Here is a 17,888-nt window from a genome sequence, read left to right on the forward strand (position 1 = left end):
TTTTGAGACAGGGTTTCTCTGTGTAGCCTTGGCTGTCCTGGAACTCACTCTGTAGACCAGGCTGGCCTCGAACTCAGAAATCCCCCTGCCTCTGCCTCCGCCTCCGCCTCCCGAGTGCTGGGATTAAAGGCGTGTGCCACCACGCCTGGCTATAAATAAATCTTTAAAAAATTTTTATTAAAAAAATAAAGTAGATGTTTTTATGTAGATGGGTACTTTCTTTTCTGTGGGCAGATATTAAGGAGCCCAAGTACTAGACTATACTATAAGAATATGGTTAGTTTTGTAAGAAACTTCTAAGTTGTCTTTCAAAGTAGATAAACCATTTTGCGTCTTCATCAACAGTAAATGCTCTACATCTGGCCTGTGTATAGTATCATCAGTGCTCCACTGTAGGCCATCTTAATAGGTGATAGTGATAATCTCAGTGTTGTAACATATATGAAACATTGTCTTTCTTTGTCTAGTTCTATCATAGTACTGTGGACTTAACCTAGGACTCACACATGTAAGGCAAGCATTCTAGCACAAACTATGTCCCCAGCCTGGAACTATATGCACTCCTCCCCAACCCTTGACAAGGTCTTTCTAATAGCCCTGGCTGTCCTGGTACTCACTGTATGGACCAGGCTGGCCTCAAACTCACAGAGATCTGCCTGTCTCTGCCTCAGGAGTGCTGAGATTAAAGGCATGCAGCACCATGTCTATTTTTTTTAGAACAGTTTTAAGTTGAGAGAAAAACTGAAGATAAAGTACAGTGTTCCTATTACCTTAATTTCATACTGTATATAGCATCTCCCACTGTGAACACCCTATATGGAAAAAAACAAGGCACTCACTATTATTAGTGGATTTACATCCACTGAAGTTGATAGTTTCCATTAGGGTTCACCCTTGGTGTTACGCAATCATCATGCTTGATATTTTACAACCTATGGGCTTGATAAACCTGTGTCATGTATGCATAATTATGTAGAATAGTCTTCTCTAAGTATCTTCTGTGCTCTACCCATATATTCTTTCCTCCCTTGGCTGATTTGATTATTTGCAACATATATTCATAGTCATAACACATTTTACTTGTTATAAATACAGGGAAGATATCCTTTAGAGTTGGACTTTGGTGTCTACAGGTAACTGTTTAGTGATTGAGCTGAGAGTAAGAGAAAAAATCAATAATACTATTCTGGTACCTTGTATTACTGATGAGTACGTAGCATTAAGGCTTTGATCTTTTGGCATAAAACAGCAGTGATCTGAACATTTCCCAGTTTCCTAATAAAGCAGTGATGTATGATGATTAAGTAACAACATTGCTACTTATAGCTTGGTCCTGTACTTTTAATTTATTTGAGGAAAATTTGATATTAGTATAATCTATCCCCCCCTACTTCCCTGTGATTATAGGATTGTGTAATTTTCAAGCCATGACAATAATAACTGTAATACTTATTTACAATTTAATCTTATCACAATTTATCACCAGTTGAATCTTTTTGATAAAGCATGTAGTCTTTTTTTATGACAGTGTTATTGACTTATTTGATTTTGCATTCATGTAAGCTAAAGTCCAAGAACTACGTCATAACTCTGATTCTTTTTGTTTTCAGAACTCTTCATCTTGGCTTATACCTATCCTGTCGGATATGCTGAGACACATTTTTCAGTTTTGTGTTTTAGAAAGCAGCCAGGAAATTCTGGATCTTATTCACAAGGTACATGATGACTCTATATTTCTCTTCCTAATAAATTTATAGTTATAATTAAAAAATTTTTACTATACTATTGAGCATTTTTAATGAATTAAGCCATCTAAAACATTGAAGAATCTAGTAATTTACAGGATAAACTAGGAGACTAGACTTCACATGGAATTTAATAGTAAATTCAGGTTGGTAATGTTTGTTTCTTTCTTTTGTTACATGTCATGTTAAGCTAATGTTCTTTTTTATTTTTTTTAAAATATTTTTAATAATACTTTATTTTTAATTTCTGTGTGTGTATGTGTGTTTTCACTTTGTCAGTGTCTTCAAGACAAGGTCTCACATAACCTAGGCTGGCTTGAGCTTGTTGTGAAGCTGGGATTGACCCCAAACTCCTGGTTCTGTTGTTTTCATCCTTGCAGATATGCATGAGCATGTCTGGTGTGGCATGTTTAATTTATAAACATTTATGTTTATGTGTCATAAACTAATGGTTATATTAATTTGATTTGATCGTAAAGTATCAAATATTATATAGGTTTTTGTTTGTTGAATAGATCTACCTGGGTATCGCAAGCTGGCCCCTTGTGTCTCTTGAGTGCTTTATAGATGTGTCCTCTCTACCTGCCTCTGCCTCCTGAGTGCTGGGATTAAAGGTGTGTGCCACCACGCCCGGCTTCTTCTTATTTTTTTTTTTTTAAGATTTATTTATTTACTTTATACATAGGAGTACACCACCATTGCTTTCTTCAGGCACACCAGAAAAGGACATCAGACCCCATTACAGATGGTTGTGAGCCACCATGTGGTTGTTGCAGTTTGAATTCAGGACCTCTGGGAAGAGCAGTCAGTGCTCTTAACCACTGAGCCATCTCTCCAGCCCCATGGCCAACTCTTACATTCCTTTTTTGCTTATTTTGTTTTTTAAGATGTGGGTGGATTCTCTATGTAACAGCTCTGGCTATCCTAGAATTCATTTTGTTGACAGGCTGGCCTGGAACTCAGAGAGGTCCTCCAGCATCTGCCTCCCAAGTGCAAGGATTAAAGGCGTGAGCCATCACACCTGCTTCCAGATGCCTTGTTTTTAAACTTTATATTTATTTATTGGAGATGGCTCAGTGGTTAAGAGCACTGTTGGCTCTTGCAGAGGACCTAGATTTGCTTCCCTGCATCCACATGGCATCTCATCATTTTCTGTACTTCCAGTTCTAGGCAAATATGACACTTTCTTCTGGCCTACATGGGCACCAGGCATACATGTGGTGCTTATGGCAAAACACACATAAAGAACACACATTAAAAATAAATTCAGTCTAAAACAAACCACAACTTATATTTTGTGGGGGACCGGTGCTGGTTTGAACGGTCTGTGTAGGTCAGGGGGCAGTTGATTAGGAGTTGGTTCTCTCCTTCCATGTGGGTTCTAGAGCTTGAACTTAGATTGTCAGGTGCGGCAGCAACTGCCTTTACTCACTGTGCAGTCCTCTTGGCCCCCATGATCTTTTTGTTTGTTTGTTTTAATATTTTTTTAAAGATTTATTTAGGGGCTGGTGAGATGGCTCAGCGGGTAAGATCACTGACTGTTCTTCTGAAGGTCCTGAGTTCAAATCCCAGCAATTACATGGTGGTTCACAACCACCCATAATGAGATCTGACGCCCTCTTCTGGCACGTCTGAAGACAGCTACAGTGTATGTATAATAATAAATAAATCTCTTTTAAAAAAAGAATTATCATAAAGATATAAAAAGAATCTATTTATTATTATATGTAAGTACACTGTAGCTGTTTTCAGACACTCCAGAAGAGGGTGTCAGATCTTGTTAAGGATGGTTGTGAGCCACCATGTGGTTGCTGGGATTTGAACTCAGGACCTTTGGAAGAGTAGTCAGTGCTCACAACCGCTGAACCATCTCTCCAGGCGCCTCCCCCCATGTTCTTAAAAACAAAAACAAAACCAAAAAACTTCCCTTTACATTATTTTGTGTAGTACATAATCTATGAACAAAATTGGTATTTCAAAGTAAACCTCTATGTTGACTTTTCAAGTGAATCTCATTGCTATTTCTTACTCCTTCCGTTTCATTTTCCCTAAAAGTATGTTTTAGACTTTGTTAGCACTTAATAGAAAAATTTGTTTCATAGTCTCCTTTTCCCTTTGTAGGTCTGGATGGAGCTGTTGAGCAAGGCTTCAGTTCAGTATGTGGTAGCAGCAGCATGCCCATGGATGAGTGCTTGGCTTTGCTTAATGATGCAGCCTTCTCATTTACCTATTGATTTAAACATGTTGCTAGAAGTAAAAGCTAGAGCCAAGGTAAGTGTAGAGAAACATGAGGTATTTCTGTGTTCAGCTCATTATTACTAATACAGTAACTGTTTAAGAAACTTGTATTTATTGTTTTATTCTAATCCCGTCATTAGCATTACTTAGGAATTCTTCAGTCTCTGATAAACAGTAATTATTTTTTTACTTTTTGTAAAATTTTGCAAAAACAACTACATTTTACTGGAGTTTAATAATACTTTTGTTGTTTCCGATTAAATTTTATTGGTTTAACTATTGATTTTTCTCTAGGAAAAAACAGGTGGTAAGGTACGGCAAGGTCAAATCCAGAATAAAGAAGTGCTTCAGGAGTATATCGCAGGTGCAGACACCATCATGGAAGACCCAGCGACCAGGGATTTTGTAGTTATGAGGGCCAGGATGATGGCAGCTAAGTGAGTATTTACCAAGTGCCAAGTATAAGAGAATGAACATTCTGGCTAATGGCTTTAAAATTTAACCAGATTTCTTCATAGGTGTGTCGGTTAGTCTTCCTCTACATTGGTTATCTAAGCAAAATTAAAGCACATAAATATTTTTAAGTTTCTGAAGTTTTACAAATATAATCTTGGGTTAGAGGTATAACTCAGGATGTTTGCCTAGCAGGCACAGTTCTCTTGATTCCAGACACAACATAAACAGTGTGGCGTACACCTGGAATATCACTTGAGAGGTGAGGGCAGGGAGATCAGGGGTTCAGAGTCAACCTCAGGTACATAAAGAGTTTAGGGCCAACCTGGGGTATATTAGACCCTGTATCAAAACCAAAAACAAACCACCTCTTGTCTATTCATGAAAATAAGATGGAAGAAAAGTCATGGTTTTTATGGGCAAATGTATAGCTTTAGCAGGAGAAGTTTTGCCTCAGGTAATTTTTGCATGTGACCTTTTCCTCTCTTTTAGGTTGTTAGGAGCACTCTGTTGCTGTATTTGTGACCCAGGTGTAAATATGGTAAACCAAGAAATTAAACCAGCGGATTCCCTTGGCCAGTTACTGCTCTTCTATTTGAATTCCAAATCTGCTTTACAGAGAATTAGTGTTGCGTTAGTAATCTGTGAGTGGGCTGCTTTACAAAAGGTAAGGTATATTCTTAATAAAGGCAAATTTATTAAAACCAATTTCCATTAGCATTTAGGACTATTTATAACTTACAACACAAAAGTAAAAGCAATCTTTTATTAACAATTTAAGTTCTGGGAAAGTATTCCATATAATATCGAACATTGTTTTACATTTACTTTTAGTTTGACTTTTAGCACCACATTTATATCTAAGACTACTAAACTGTGTTCATATTTAGTATTTGTCCATCCCCTATAGTCTATTACAAAAGCTCCCTGTGTATAAAAAGAGTCATAACCTGACTGTATATATCCAGTTGGTTGTTACTATGAGGTAGCACATTTTTTAGTGCTCTGGTTTTTGTCTGTCTGTCTTTCTTTCTGTCTGTCTATAGAGGGCTTCTTTGCATAGACTTGACTGTCCTGGAACTTGATCTGTAGACCAGGCTGGCCTCGAAATCAGAAAGATCCACTTGTGTCTGCCTCCTCAGTGCTGGGATTAAAGATGTGTGCCACCGCCATCAGGCCTGTACTTTGTATTTTCGAGTTCTATTTGTATGGATAGTAACAGGGGGAGAAATTTTGGTTGCAAGGAAAAGAAATCACCACATTTAAATTCAAATCTTTGCTTCCAAATTCCCTTCTCTTTTCAACTTTAAGCTTCTCTAAGATGTACAATTTTGTGTAAGACTTGTTTCTGTAAATCAAAGAAACTTCCTGCTGGTTTTGTTTATTCCATTGACTAGAATTCTGGAAATTTAACTGTCTGCACTTGCTGTGAGAGTTGCTTGTTACTGCCTCTTAGCAGTTTGTCAAAGCGATGTCTAAAAGTAATTGAACCATGCTTTATTGCAATTGAGACCCCGCTTTGCCTCTGGAAAGAAGCAAAGCTTGTCTGTTTTGTTGTCAGGACACCATGTGCTGGAGAGGCAGTGATGCTGTGTTTTTGTGCCTCTCAGACTCAGCAGCAAGTGTTGACAGTTCGGTTTCTGGACCCTCACAGAGCTTCTCTGGATTTACTCTGTGAAGCCCAGGCTGATCACCCAGATCCCACAGAACCCCTCATGGCTCACCACTGAGGCCATTGCCCCTGTTGTTGGGGCAGGCAACAACCAGAGAGAGTGGGAAGGGTTAGTTAAATTTGGGGGCAGGTAAGTAGCTTTTAAATTATATCCATTTTTACAATACAGCATGTGACGCTGTGGTTGAATTGTTAAAGATATCTAATAACAAATTTTGAACATTTTTAGTGCATGCCAGATTTTTTCTGATTGATTTTTATAGTAATATACTTTTAAATGTCTGCTGAATTTATACATACATATTTTGAGTAAATTCAGAGTATACTAAGAATAATTTGGTTGAAAATTAAATGGAATTATAGTAGTTACATGTGCATGTCCTGTAGTCATTCAAATTAAAATTTCAGAGCAGTTTTGATGTAATACTTTTCCTTTGTGTAACTAACTATTCTAGAAGATAACAGACTATAGATTCAAAATCAGTGGCAGTGTAACATTTGGTTGTCTATATCTCTACCATTATGTTTCTATATTTTCCCTAAATCTTGTTATCTATTGTATTTTAGGAGTGTAAAGCTGTTACTCTAGCTGTGCAACCGCGTTTACTTGATATCCTTTCAGAACATTTGTATTATGATGAAATTGCTGTTCCGTTCACACGTATGCAAAATGAATGTAAACAGTTCATATCATCATTAGCTGATGCACATATTGAAGTTGGTAATAGAGTAAACAACAATGTTTTAACAATAGATCAAGCTAACGACCTGGTGAGTAAAGAAGTAACTTTCTTAATTCTAGAGCATGAAATAAAGATTAGAAATTGGCCATGTGCCACTACAGAAGCATACTAATATCTTTGGAATGTATTCTGCAGCTCTGCTTTTTTAGAAATGTTATTTCCTTATACTGAGTTTCTTGAAATTAGAGAACAGAAAACCAGTTAATACATCTTACTGGAAAACTTGTGAAGTTTTGTCACTTCTCAGTGTATCCTCAGATTGCAGAAAATAGGAAGAGCTGCTTTAGTTTCCTGGGTATTTCTCTTCTTGGTGTAAGGTGAAAAGATTCACTAGAAGCCAAAGAGTAAAGCAGTTCTATGGCCTCAGGCCCTTGTCTCTATCTTATGCTAGGTTGGCTTGGTTCTTGGGGGGGGGTGTCTTCCTCATCTGTAAGGTAATAAGCATTGGTTAAATGATTTTCCTCAGTTTACAATAGTTACTGAAGGCTGACATAGCATGGTCTACTTAGAATAATGTTCAAATTTTTAAGTGTAACAATGATCTCTAAGTCTTGAGCATAACTTCAGAAGGGCATGACAAAGAAATTTACAGTGTAACCTAGAGGGGATTTGGTTCTTTCGTTATGAGCTTATTGGCATGGTCACATACCTATAGTTTAAAGTCTTATATTTTATTTTGATAGAAATAAGATGTCATGAACTTTTGCTTGCATAATAAATACAGCATCATCCATGTTGTCTACCATGTCAGTAATTTATAGGTCTCAAATGATTAATTCTTAGCAGGATATGGTGGCAAGTACTACAATCCCAGTACTCAGGAGGCTGAAGCAGGAGGGATGATGTAGAAGCAAGCTTGTACTATTTGGTGAACAAAGAACAAATATCTGTGAAAAGTTGTGCTTTTCAATGTTTACTTACTTTTGTGGTCAATAATTATTAAATTACACCATTTTAAGAAAGCTCTCAGTAATTGTATTACCCAGTAAAGATGACTATTTTTGTTGTTGGGTTTTCTTTTTAATTGGGGGGTGGTTGAGGCAAGGTTTCTCTATATAGGCCTAGCCATCCTGGAACTCACTCTGTAAATTAGGGTGGCCTCAAGCTCAGAGATCTGCCAGCTTCTGCCTCCAGAATGCTGGGAATAAAGGCATGTGCCATCACTGCCTGGCCTATCTTTGCTAATCTTGACGTACAGTAACTTACTTATATTCAAAAGATAGAAAGAACCCAAATATTAATCAACTGATATAGATAAAATATATAGAAAGATTATATTCAAAAGGTAAATATTGTTTGACAGTATCATTACATGCTATAATATAGATGAATCCAAAGAATGTTGTTCTGTATGAGAAAATTAGCAAAAGACTTATATTGAGATTTCATTCATATGAAATAGCTAAAATAACCCTATTTGTAGCTGGGTGGTGGTGGTGCACACCTGTAATTCCAGTACTTGGGAGGCTGAGGCAGGTGGTTCTCTTGAGTTCCAGGTAAGCCTGGTTTTGTGTGTGTGTGTGTGTGTGTGTGTGTGTGTGTGTGTGAATGTATGTGTATGTATATATGTGTATATGTATGTGCATATATGCATGTATGTGCATATACCTCTGTGTGTGTGTGTAGATATCTATAAGTAGGTATGTACGTGCATGTATATATGTGTATGTATGTGCATATACCTCTGTGTGTGTGTGTGTGTGTGTGTGTGTGTGTATGTATGTATGTATGTATGTAGAAGGGAAATAGGTTTAATAGGACCAGGGAAATGAGTGATTGCTAATGGCTATGAGTCATTTTTGGAAGATTTATGTTTGTTGTTTTTTTTTGTTGTTGTTTTTTGTTTGTTTAGTTTTTTTGTTTTTTGTTTTTTGTTTTTCGAGACAGGGTTTCTCTGTGTAGCCCTGGCTGTCCTGGAACTCACTCTGTAGACCAGGCTGGCCTCGAACTCAGAAATCCGCCTGCCTCTGCCTCCCGAGTGCTGGGATTAAAGGCGTGCGCCACTATGCCTGGCTTTTTGGGGAGATTTATGAAGTCTTTCTCATTGTTGAGAGCCATAATTCTTAATATACTGAAAATCTCTGAATTATGTACTTCCAATGAGTTAGTTTGTAGTGCAGGAATTTAGTTTTTAATAAAGTTAGTCTTTTTTAATGAAGCCTGTACAGTACCTTCTTACAGTACTGTCGGGCCCGAGAGAGTGAGTTCTGCACTCTGGTTTGTGTATGTGTGGGGCTGTGTGTATATCTGTGGGTGGGTTTGTATGTTTCTTTTGGCTTTTATCTTTTTTTTTTTTTAAAGATTTATTTATTATATGTGAGTACACTGTAGCTGTCTTCAGACACACCAGAGGGCATCAGATCCCATTACAGATGGTTGTGAGCCACCATGTGGTTGCTGGGATTTGAACTCAGGACCATTGGAAGAGCAATCAATGCTCTTAACCACTGAGCCGTCTCTCCAGCCCTTGGCTTTTATCTTTACTTGTTTGTTTGTTTGGTTTCATAAGAAAGGATTTCTCTGTATAGTCTTGGCTGTCCTGGTACTCACTCTGTAGTCCAAGCTGCTTCTGTGTGTGTTTGTGAAGTAGAGAAGTAGTTTGGATTTTGATATTCCTCAAATTAACAATTTGTATTTGTTTGTAGCTTTCATGTTTTACCAGTTAGGTGAAATATGGTATTTAATGGTAATTTTATTTCTCTTAAGAGACTGTTGTGTCTTTTCTTAAAAAGTATGTAATGTTACTGTTAAGAAAGACTAAGCTACACTTTTAGTTGGGCTATTTTAGACATTTATTTAGCTTACTAAATATTAAAACAATACTTGATACTGTGAGACTTTTACAAGTGAAACAGAAAAATGCCATTTAGGACTTTAGAGTATCTGGGATTATTGTAATTAATGATTTTACATTTCTTTTTTGTTTGTGTGTTTTGTTTTTTTCTAACTAGGTAACCACTGTTTTTAATGAAGTCACATCAACTTTTGATGTAAATCCTCAAGTGTTACAGCAGTTAGATAGTAAACGGCATCAGGTCCAAATGACAGTTGCAGAGACGAACCAGGAGTGGCAAGTGTTACAGCTGAGAGTACATACATTTGCTGCGTGTGCTATTGTGAGCTTGCAGCAGCTTCCGGAGAAACTAAACCCTCTCATAAAACCATTAATGGAAACGATTAAAAAAGAAGAGAATACGCTAGTGCAGAGCTATGCTGCTCAGTACATAGCTAAGCTTCTTCAGCAGTGTACAACAAGGACACCATGTCCTAATTCAAAAGTTATTAAGAACCTCTGTAGCTCTCTTTGTGTGGACCCATACCTCACTCCCTGTGTTACATGTCCAGTACCAACACAAAGTGGCCAGGAAAATGCTAAAGGTATATGTCTAAACCTTTACTTGCATAGAGAAGGAATTGACCATTTAAATTTAGTTTCATTGGATTATAGATATAATTTAAGCACAAATCTGGATCCTTTTAGAGCTATCTCTCCATTTCTTATTCTGTATGAAACTTAGCTTGATTATAACAAAATTGTATCAGTTTGTGTATTTGCTAGTCAGCCCTCATATATGCAAATGAGCCATCTATATAAGAAGTGAAAGTGTTGGCTGAAGTCTGTGTTCAGCCTTCCTTAACCTTGAAAGTCATTGCGTGGCTTATTAACTAGGCTAGAAAAACTAGCTTATCAAACATTAATAATTTGTTTCATTAATTTATTGCCATGTAATGATGTGAATCATCTATTTGATAAATAATACCAAATAAACAAATTTCCTATTTTTTATTCTTTTTTTTTTTTTCTTTTTTAAACTGTACTTTTTTTTTTTAAAGATTTATTTATTTATTATATGTAAGTACACTGTAGTTGTCTTCAGACACTCCAGAAGAGGGCGTCAGATCTTGTTATGGATGGTTATGAGCCACCATGTGGTTGCTGGGATTTGAACTCCAGACCTTCGGAAGAGCAGTCGGGTGCTCTTACCCACTGAGCCATCTCACCAGCCCCCCCTATTTTTTATTCTTAACCTCTAAGCCATCTCTCCAGCCCCAAATTTCCTATTTTTATGTAGAAAACTTATATGGAAAACAACTCTTTCATTTAGATGATCTCAGAGATAAAAATAGCATTGGTGTAGCCACATAACTAAGTCCTATATGATTTTTAAATTAGGATTTTAGAAAGCCCAAATTATTTGAAATGTATTTGAAATGTAATAGACTTACAACTTTCAAAAACAAATGAGAAGAAAGTTCCTTGTATAATATTAACTAAAGTGTAGTAGGGTCATCATCTTCCTATGCAGTGGTGAGTGTTTTTCTGAATTCATCATAATTACAAATATTTATTATTTTTAATGTTTATTCTTGGGCGCTATCATTGCAAGTGCTATTTTTCATTGTTTTTTACTCCATAACTTTCATTGTATTTAAGTCTTAAATAGACAATTTGATTATCATGTCATTGTATAACACAACATCATCCTCTATAAAAACTGAGGTCTCACTGAGTTTATAATAACATTATGTCTCTTTAGGAGCAGGAAGCTTTTGCTCACTTATATTTTGATTAAATGGCTTTTTTCCTTACTAGGATCCAACTCAGAAAAGGATGGAATGCACCATACTGTCACCAAGCACAGGGGTATCATTACACTCTATAGGCATCAGAAAGCGGCGTTTGCTATCACCAGCAGGCGAGGTCCTATTCCGAAAGCAGTCAAAGCTCAGATAGCAGATCTACCTGCAGGAAGTAGTGGGACTATCCTGGTTGAACTTGATGAGGTAAGTAGTCCCTGTCCCTTTCCCCTTCTTCCCCCGTGAGTGCTTTTGTTCTTAAATATTTGGTTTCTAGATTCAGAACTAAGTTGTTGTTAGTTACTACTTGGACTGAGGTAGTAGGCTTACAAGTTTGAGGCCAGACTGGGAGGGAGGTAGGAAGGAGGACCAGATTAATGTACAAGAGTGCAGAGAGTATTTCAGGACAAGCCTTTGCCCTAAGACATAGCCATAGCTCTTACAGTAGCATATTACTAGTGGGATAGCTATTCCTGTTCTTTTGATTGTAAGACATGGGCACTTACCTGGGCTCCATAGTAAACTGTTGGTGCTAAAATAGGTGTGGTTTTGTAAAATATGGGTCATGGGTAAGTTTTTCATGGTTGCATCTTTGGGGTTGCTGTTTTTTGGGGGCAGAGAACATTTTAAAAATGTCACTGGTGACTTTCTAGAAATAGCATATGTCCATCTATTATTTTATTTCTGTGTTAGACCAAAGAAATCTTGTTAGGAGTTTTAGGCCTGTGTGGAATTTATTATTGGAAAATGTTTGCAGTGTTCATAAATATATCCAGTAATTGTTTTATGTATTAACAGAAGCACTGTCAATTTTTAGATGGTGACTTTAAAATACTTTTGATTAAAACTGTAATGTATTACAATTTTTTTAATATTCTTTCAAAATTGGATTTTAGGGTCAGAAGCCTTACCTGGTACAACGGAGAGGAGCTGAATTTGCCTTAACAACTATAGTGAAGCATTTTGGTGCTGAAATGGCAATGAAGTTGCCACATCTTTGGGATGCTATGGTTGGCCCATTGAAGTCTATGATTGACCTAAATAATTTTGGTATGCATTCAATTTAAATCAGTTCAGGGTTTTTAGTGTGTATCTCATACCCTTTTCAAAGAAAGCTGCTTATCTCTTTTTATTCTAGACTAGCATGTGAGCTTTAAAATGGCTGGTAATTTTCATGTTATTCTGTATGCGTTCCCCCTATTCTCTGTATATTTAAAAATAGATTTTGAAATGCATTATTATTTTAAATCTCTTCAGTTGCTTTAAGTACAGTATTTGAATACTTAAAGTCATACCATTTTCAATACAAAAAGCTTTGTGAGATTTGTATATTAGCTGAGGGGGTACTAATTTTTTTTTGTGGACTCTAGGTTCTAAAAATTAGTTACAAAGTGATAGGACTTTTATTTGAATAGATGGAAAGTCCCTCCTGGAAAGAGGTGATGTTCCTGCTCAAGAATTAGTGAATTCCCTGCAAGTGTTTGAAATAGCAGCAGCTTCGATGGACTCTGCACTTCATCCCTTGGTAATTAATATGTGTTGTGCTTTTTCAGTTAAAGTAAATTGTCTTCTTGAATAATTTTAATACTTGAAATATACAATTTATATTGTTATAAATGGCATTTTAAAAAATATGGTATAACTAGATTTTCCCTTATGAGACTTGTGAATTGGGTGCAGGAATGAAAACCCAAGTAGAAATTTAAGGAGCATCGTGGAAAGAGTTCTGAAGCAAAGGAGAAAGAAAAGTGTAGGCTGTTTAGATCAATAATAGGTAGAACTCCACACAAGGAGGAGCTCAGGCAGCAGGACATGTCTTCAGGATAAGCAGAGGTAGAGGAAATCACCTGCTAAGGTGGAACTGGTCTGTGGCCAGGGAGACACTAATGTATGGCTTTAGTTTTTGGGTCGGCTTTTACTATTATACTTCTAAAAAGAGTTTTCATACAGGGAAAAGGAAAAGTAGAAGATTATTTGGTTTTAATTAAAAAAAAAAATCTATCTACATTAGAGATGCTCTTTGCCATTTATTGTATTGCAGTTTTATCTTTTCTCTGTAATTGCATAACATTAAAATAAGAATCATAAAATTCAATCTAGGAGATAGTGGTTAGGAATAAAACTATGTATGTTGGGCCGGGCGTGGTGGCGCATGCCTTTAATCCCAGCGCTCGGGAGGCAGAGGCAGAGGCAGGTGGATTTCTGAGTTCGAGGCCAGCCTGGTCTACAGAGTGAGTTCCAGGACAGCCAGGGCTACACAGAGAAACCCTATCTCAAAAAAAACAACAACAACAAAAAACAAAAACAAAAAAAAACTATGTATGTTTACTTCTTAAGAATTTCTGATAAGCTGTAGCAGCCTGTGTCTGTTTCCCAGTTTCTTAGAAGACAAGGTAGAAAAGGTAGGAGGATTGCGTCTGTATGGTAGTTTGAGGCCAGCCTGGACAACAGCAAGTCCTCTTCTCAAAGAAAACTTTCCCATCTTCTGTGTTGTTGTTGTTATTGTTGTTTAGTTTTGTTTTTTTCTGAGACAGGGTTTCTCTGTGTAGCCCTGGCTGATCTGGAACTCACTCTGTAGACCAGGCTGGTCTTGAACTCAGAAATCCGCCTGCCTCTGCCTCCTGAGTGCTGGGATTAAAGGCGTGCGCCACCACTGCATGGCTTTTATTAGTAGTAAAGAAAGAACTCTGTCTTTATCCCCCTCTATTCAGCTGAAGTGTGAGGCTGGCCTTCACTGTTGAATAAGTGTTTGACTATTGGTAGCCTTGATGTACTATGCAAGGGACATTTAGCAGTGAACACTGTTGCAATCATAATGCTGTGGTAAGCCAGAACTTGGAAATACCTACCAAAAACCAAAGTACTGAGAATAAAATCAGGAACACTGAACTTTTTAAGTATTCCCTAGTAGGTAATGTAATTTTTTTCAATTATTTTTAGCTGGTACAGCACTTGCCTCATCTTTACATGTGCCTTCAGTACCCCAGCACTGCAGTGAGGCACATGGCTGCTCGTTGCATAGGTGTCATGAGTAAAATAGCTACCATGGAAACAATGAATATTTTTTTGGAGAAGGTACTTCCTTGGTTGGGAGCAATTGATGACAATGTCAAGCAAGAAGGTGCAATTGAAGCACTTGCCTGTATCCTTTATTTTGCCAAATCTGAACCTTTTTATTTATTTAAGAATAATTCAGCTTACTCACTTTAAAATGCACATAATCTGCTTTACTCCAAATGATAACTTTGTATATTTTATTTTGAAGTATTTTACATTTCAGTATGAATTAATTATGGTTATATTTTATTTTGTATTTTATATTTATATCTAAGAAGTTTAAAGAATTGCTTAAAATAGGTAACTTTTCAACCTGCAAAAGTACTTTTATATAATTTTAAACTGATCTGTTTATCTTCTTTAATGTTTCCTTAGTATTAATTAAATACTTGGTGGGCTATATTTACCTTAAATGTATGTTTTCAAACTTTGTTCATTTTTTTCCAGGGGAAAATTAATGAAATAAGTAAGATAATTAAGCTCTAGTTTCTCTTCAGATCATGTAAACTTCTGCCTTTTACTGAAATATAGCAAATCTAGAAATGTGCTACCATCTCTTTTAAAGGACATTGTGGCCATTGTTTAATTTTGAGTGTGAATCACATGAGTCAAAGCCAAAAGGTGGATAAGGTCAGGTCAGTAGAGAACGCTGGTTCTCCGGTTCAGAGTCTTCACAGCGGCGGAGGTTAGGGTTACTATATCCAGATGATGATTTTCATGCTCCTGGTTGGAAATTGAGAATTAATCTTTGTGTGATACACAAAGATTTGAGTTGTCCCATGGAACCTGACACCCTCTTCTGACTTTCTCTGGCACAAGGCATGCAAATAAAATACCCAAACAATAAGATTTTTTAAAATTAAAAAATACACACACACACACACACACACACACACACAGAGGTTTGTGTGTATACCTATTGCATGCCTAGTACCCATGGAGACATCAGATCCCCTGGGACAGGAGTTCCAGGTGGTTGTGAGCTATTTTGTGGGTTCTGGGTATCAAATCCGGGTCCCTTGGATTGGTCCCACTTTGCCATCTCTTCATCCCCAGCTTTGTTTTGCTTTTGTTTTTTCAAGGCAGGGTTTCACTGTGTAGTCCTGGAACTCATTGTATAGACCAGGCTGGTCTTGAGTTCAGAGATGTACCTGTCTCTGCCTCCTGAGTGCTGGGATCAGAGATTTTGCCTGACTTTTGATTTTATATTTTTAATTGTGATATTTACATAATGCTTTTAAAGGAGTTCCAACATGCTAGGATTGTTAACAGAAATCATTACATTGAGCCTGGCAGGATGTTGCCCATCTGTAATCCTAGCACTCGAGGTAGGATCAGAAGAACCAACAGTTAAAGGCCGGGCTGGAGAGATGGCTCAGCGGTTAAGAGTACTGACTGCTCTTCCAGAGGTCCTGAGTTCAATTCCCAGCAACCACATGGTGGCTCACAACCATCTGTAATGAGATCTGATGCCCTCTTCTGGTGCATCTGAAGCCAGCTACAGTGTACTCATATACATACAATAAATAAATATTTCTTTAAAAAAAAAAAAAAAAAGAGTTAAAGGCCATTCCAGACTTCTATGATAACATGTCTCAGAAAATAATAGAAAATAGGGCTGGAGAGATGGCTCAGCGGTTAAGAGCACTGACTGCTCTTCCAAAGGTTCTGAATTCAAATCCCAGCAACTCCATGGTGACTCACAACCATCTGTAATGGGATCTTGTGCCCTCTTCTGGTCTGCCTGAAGACAGCTATAGTGTAATTACATATAACAATAAATAAAATTTTAAAACAGAAAGAAAGAAAAGGAAAGAATAGAAAATAAAGTGCTCAGGATATGTAATATACATGTGTGAAAATGTCAAGAAAAAGACTTTTTAAAATGTTGAAGTTGCAATCTTTGTATATTAGTACCTGAAGATGTGTACCAGGGAACTATTTTAAAATTTCCTTGATGACTTACTCAGGTGTTATGGAACAACTGGATGTCGGCATTGTTCCGTATATTGTCCTTTTAGTTGTTCCTGTATTGGGAAGGATGAGTGATCAGACAGACAGTGTGAGATTCATGGCTACTCAGTGCTTTGCAACACTAATTAGACTGATGCCACTTGAGGTAAGTGGGAGAGATTGGTATTTGTGAGTTTCGCGTTTTGTATAACCTCAGAGTAGTAACTTTTTATTTTTAAAGATTTATTGTGTGTGCGTGGGGGGGGCGGGGGCTGTATGTGCCTGTGATGGAGGTCAGAGGGCTGAACTTGGGTCCGGTCCCATCATGAGACCTCAGGCTGATGTTCTGTGGTGTGTTCCGACCACAAGCACAACCCTGCTTTGTTAGTGTAGTTTTTAGGTCTCCATGGGTAAAATTTTTTTTAAAATAATAATAATTGTATGATGATCCAAAGTTAATAATTGTAAATATTTTGAATTTAATTTTTTTTATGGTACTGGGGATTGAACATGATCCTTGTACATGGTAGGTAGTGTTCTACCAATTCCCTCCACCCCTTAGCTCACAAATAGCTACCTCAAGAGTAAGATTGGCTAAGGAGATGACTAAGTGGGAAGAGTACTTGCTGCACAAGTGTGAGGACCTGAGTTTGAGTTCCCACCACTCATATAACAAACTAGGTGTGGCCGGTCACTGCCTGTCACTCTTGACTCTAAGGGACAGGGACCTGAGGATCACTCGGCTTGCTGGCTGTCATTCTGGCTCTGGTTCAGGTTCGGTAGAGACTGAAGGGATGATGTTAGAGCATGGCAGAGCAGGACACCTGCTATCTTCCTTTAGTCTTTGTGCAGGCATAAATACACACAGTCTATCAAATCAGTATTGATCCCTGAGGCTAGATATGGTCAGGCATGTCTACGAGCGTCACAGTATGGCAAAGAATTTAATGGAATACTGATGTGTTTAAATTATTTAAGGGGGGGGGAAGAAGCTAGTTTAGCAAACAGTTAACAGGTACCCCCCCCCAATATATTGTATTTTGAAAAGGTCAGAAGTACTTCATATATATTTCACATTTGTCTCATGCTCAAGGGTGAGATTTAATGGCTCTTCCCATTTTCACCAGCCCAGCAAGGGCCTTCCTAGATTAAGTAAGCTATCTGGTGAGTTAGAAATGTCACTAGGGCTTTTGGTGCTCTTGCTTAGACTCTTTCTCAGGCTCAAGCAGTTTTGCACTAAATTGTACAGATGTTATCAAAATGAAGACAGTGCACAATTCCTTCTTTGTTATAAAACAGAAAATTTGGGGAGATTTATTAGAACTTTAATGTACCATATTTTGAGATTCAATATCTGAAGACTTCAGAACACTGAAACTGATAGTAATTAATAACATAGAATGTAAAGTAGGCTTCATATCTTTGTTTCTTTGTTAATACTGTTGCATA

General features: G+C 37.2%; 1 protein-coding gene across 1 annotated transcript in view; it reads left to right on the top strand.

Moving 5' to 3' along the window:
• Btaf1 (B-TFIID TATA-box binding protein associated factor 1) overlaps positions 1-17,888 on the top strand; it is an 87,361-nt gene that overhangs the window by 50,445 nt on the left and 19,028 nt on the right. The window contains exons 15-25 of the mRNA XM_021194493.2: positions 1,611-1,715; positions 3,867-4,016; positions 4,278-4,420; positions 4,929-5,103; positions 6,676-6,879; positions 9,803-10,229; positions 11,446-11,636; positions 12,326-12,479; positions 12,845-12,954; positions 14,370-14,571; positions 16,457-16,605. Coding sequence (XP_021050152.1) covers positions 1,611-1,715; positions 3,867-4,016; positions 4,278-4,420; positions 4,929-5,103; positions 6,676-6,879; positions 9,803-10,229; positions 11,446-11,636; positions 12,326-12,479; positions 12,845-12,954; positions 14,370-14,571; positions 16,457-16,605 — 2,010 coding nt within the window. The remainder of the gene's footprint in view (positions 1-1,610; positions 1,716-3,866; positions 4,017-4,277; positions 4,421-4,928; positions 5,104-6,675; positions 6,880-9,802; positions 10,230-11,445; positions 11,637-12,325; positions 12,480-12,844; positions 12,955-14,369; positions 14,572-16,456; positions 16,606-17,888) is intronic.

The sequence above is a fragment of the Mus pahari genome, chromosome 1, assembly GCF_900095145.1.
Source record: "Mus pahari chromosome 1, PAHARI_EIJ_v1.1, whole genome shotgun sequence".
Lineage (NCBI taxonomy): Eukaryota > Metazoa > Chordata > Mammalia > Rodentia > Muridae > Mus > Mus pahari.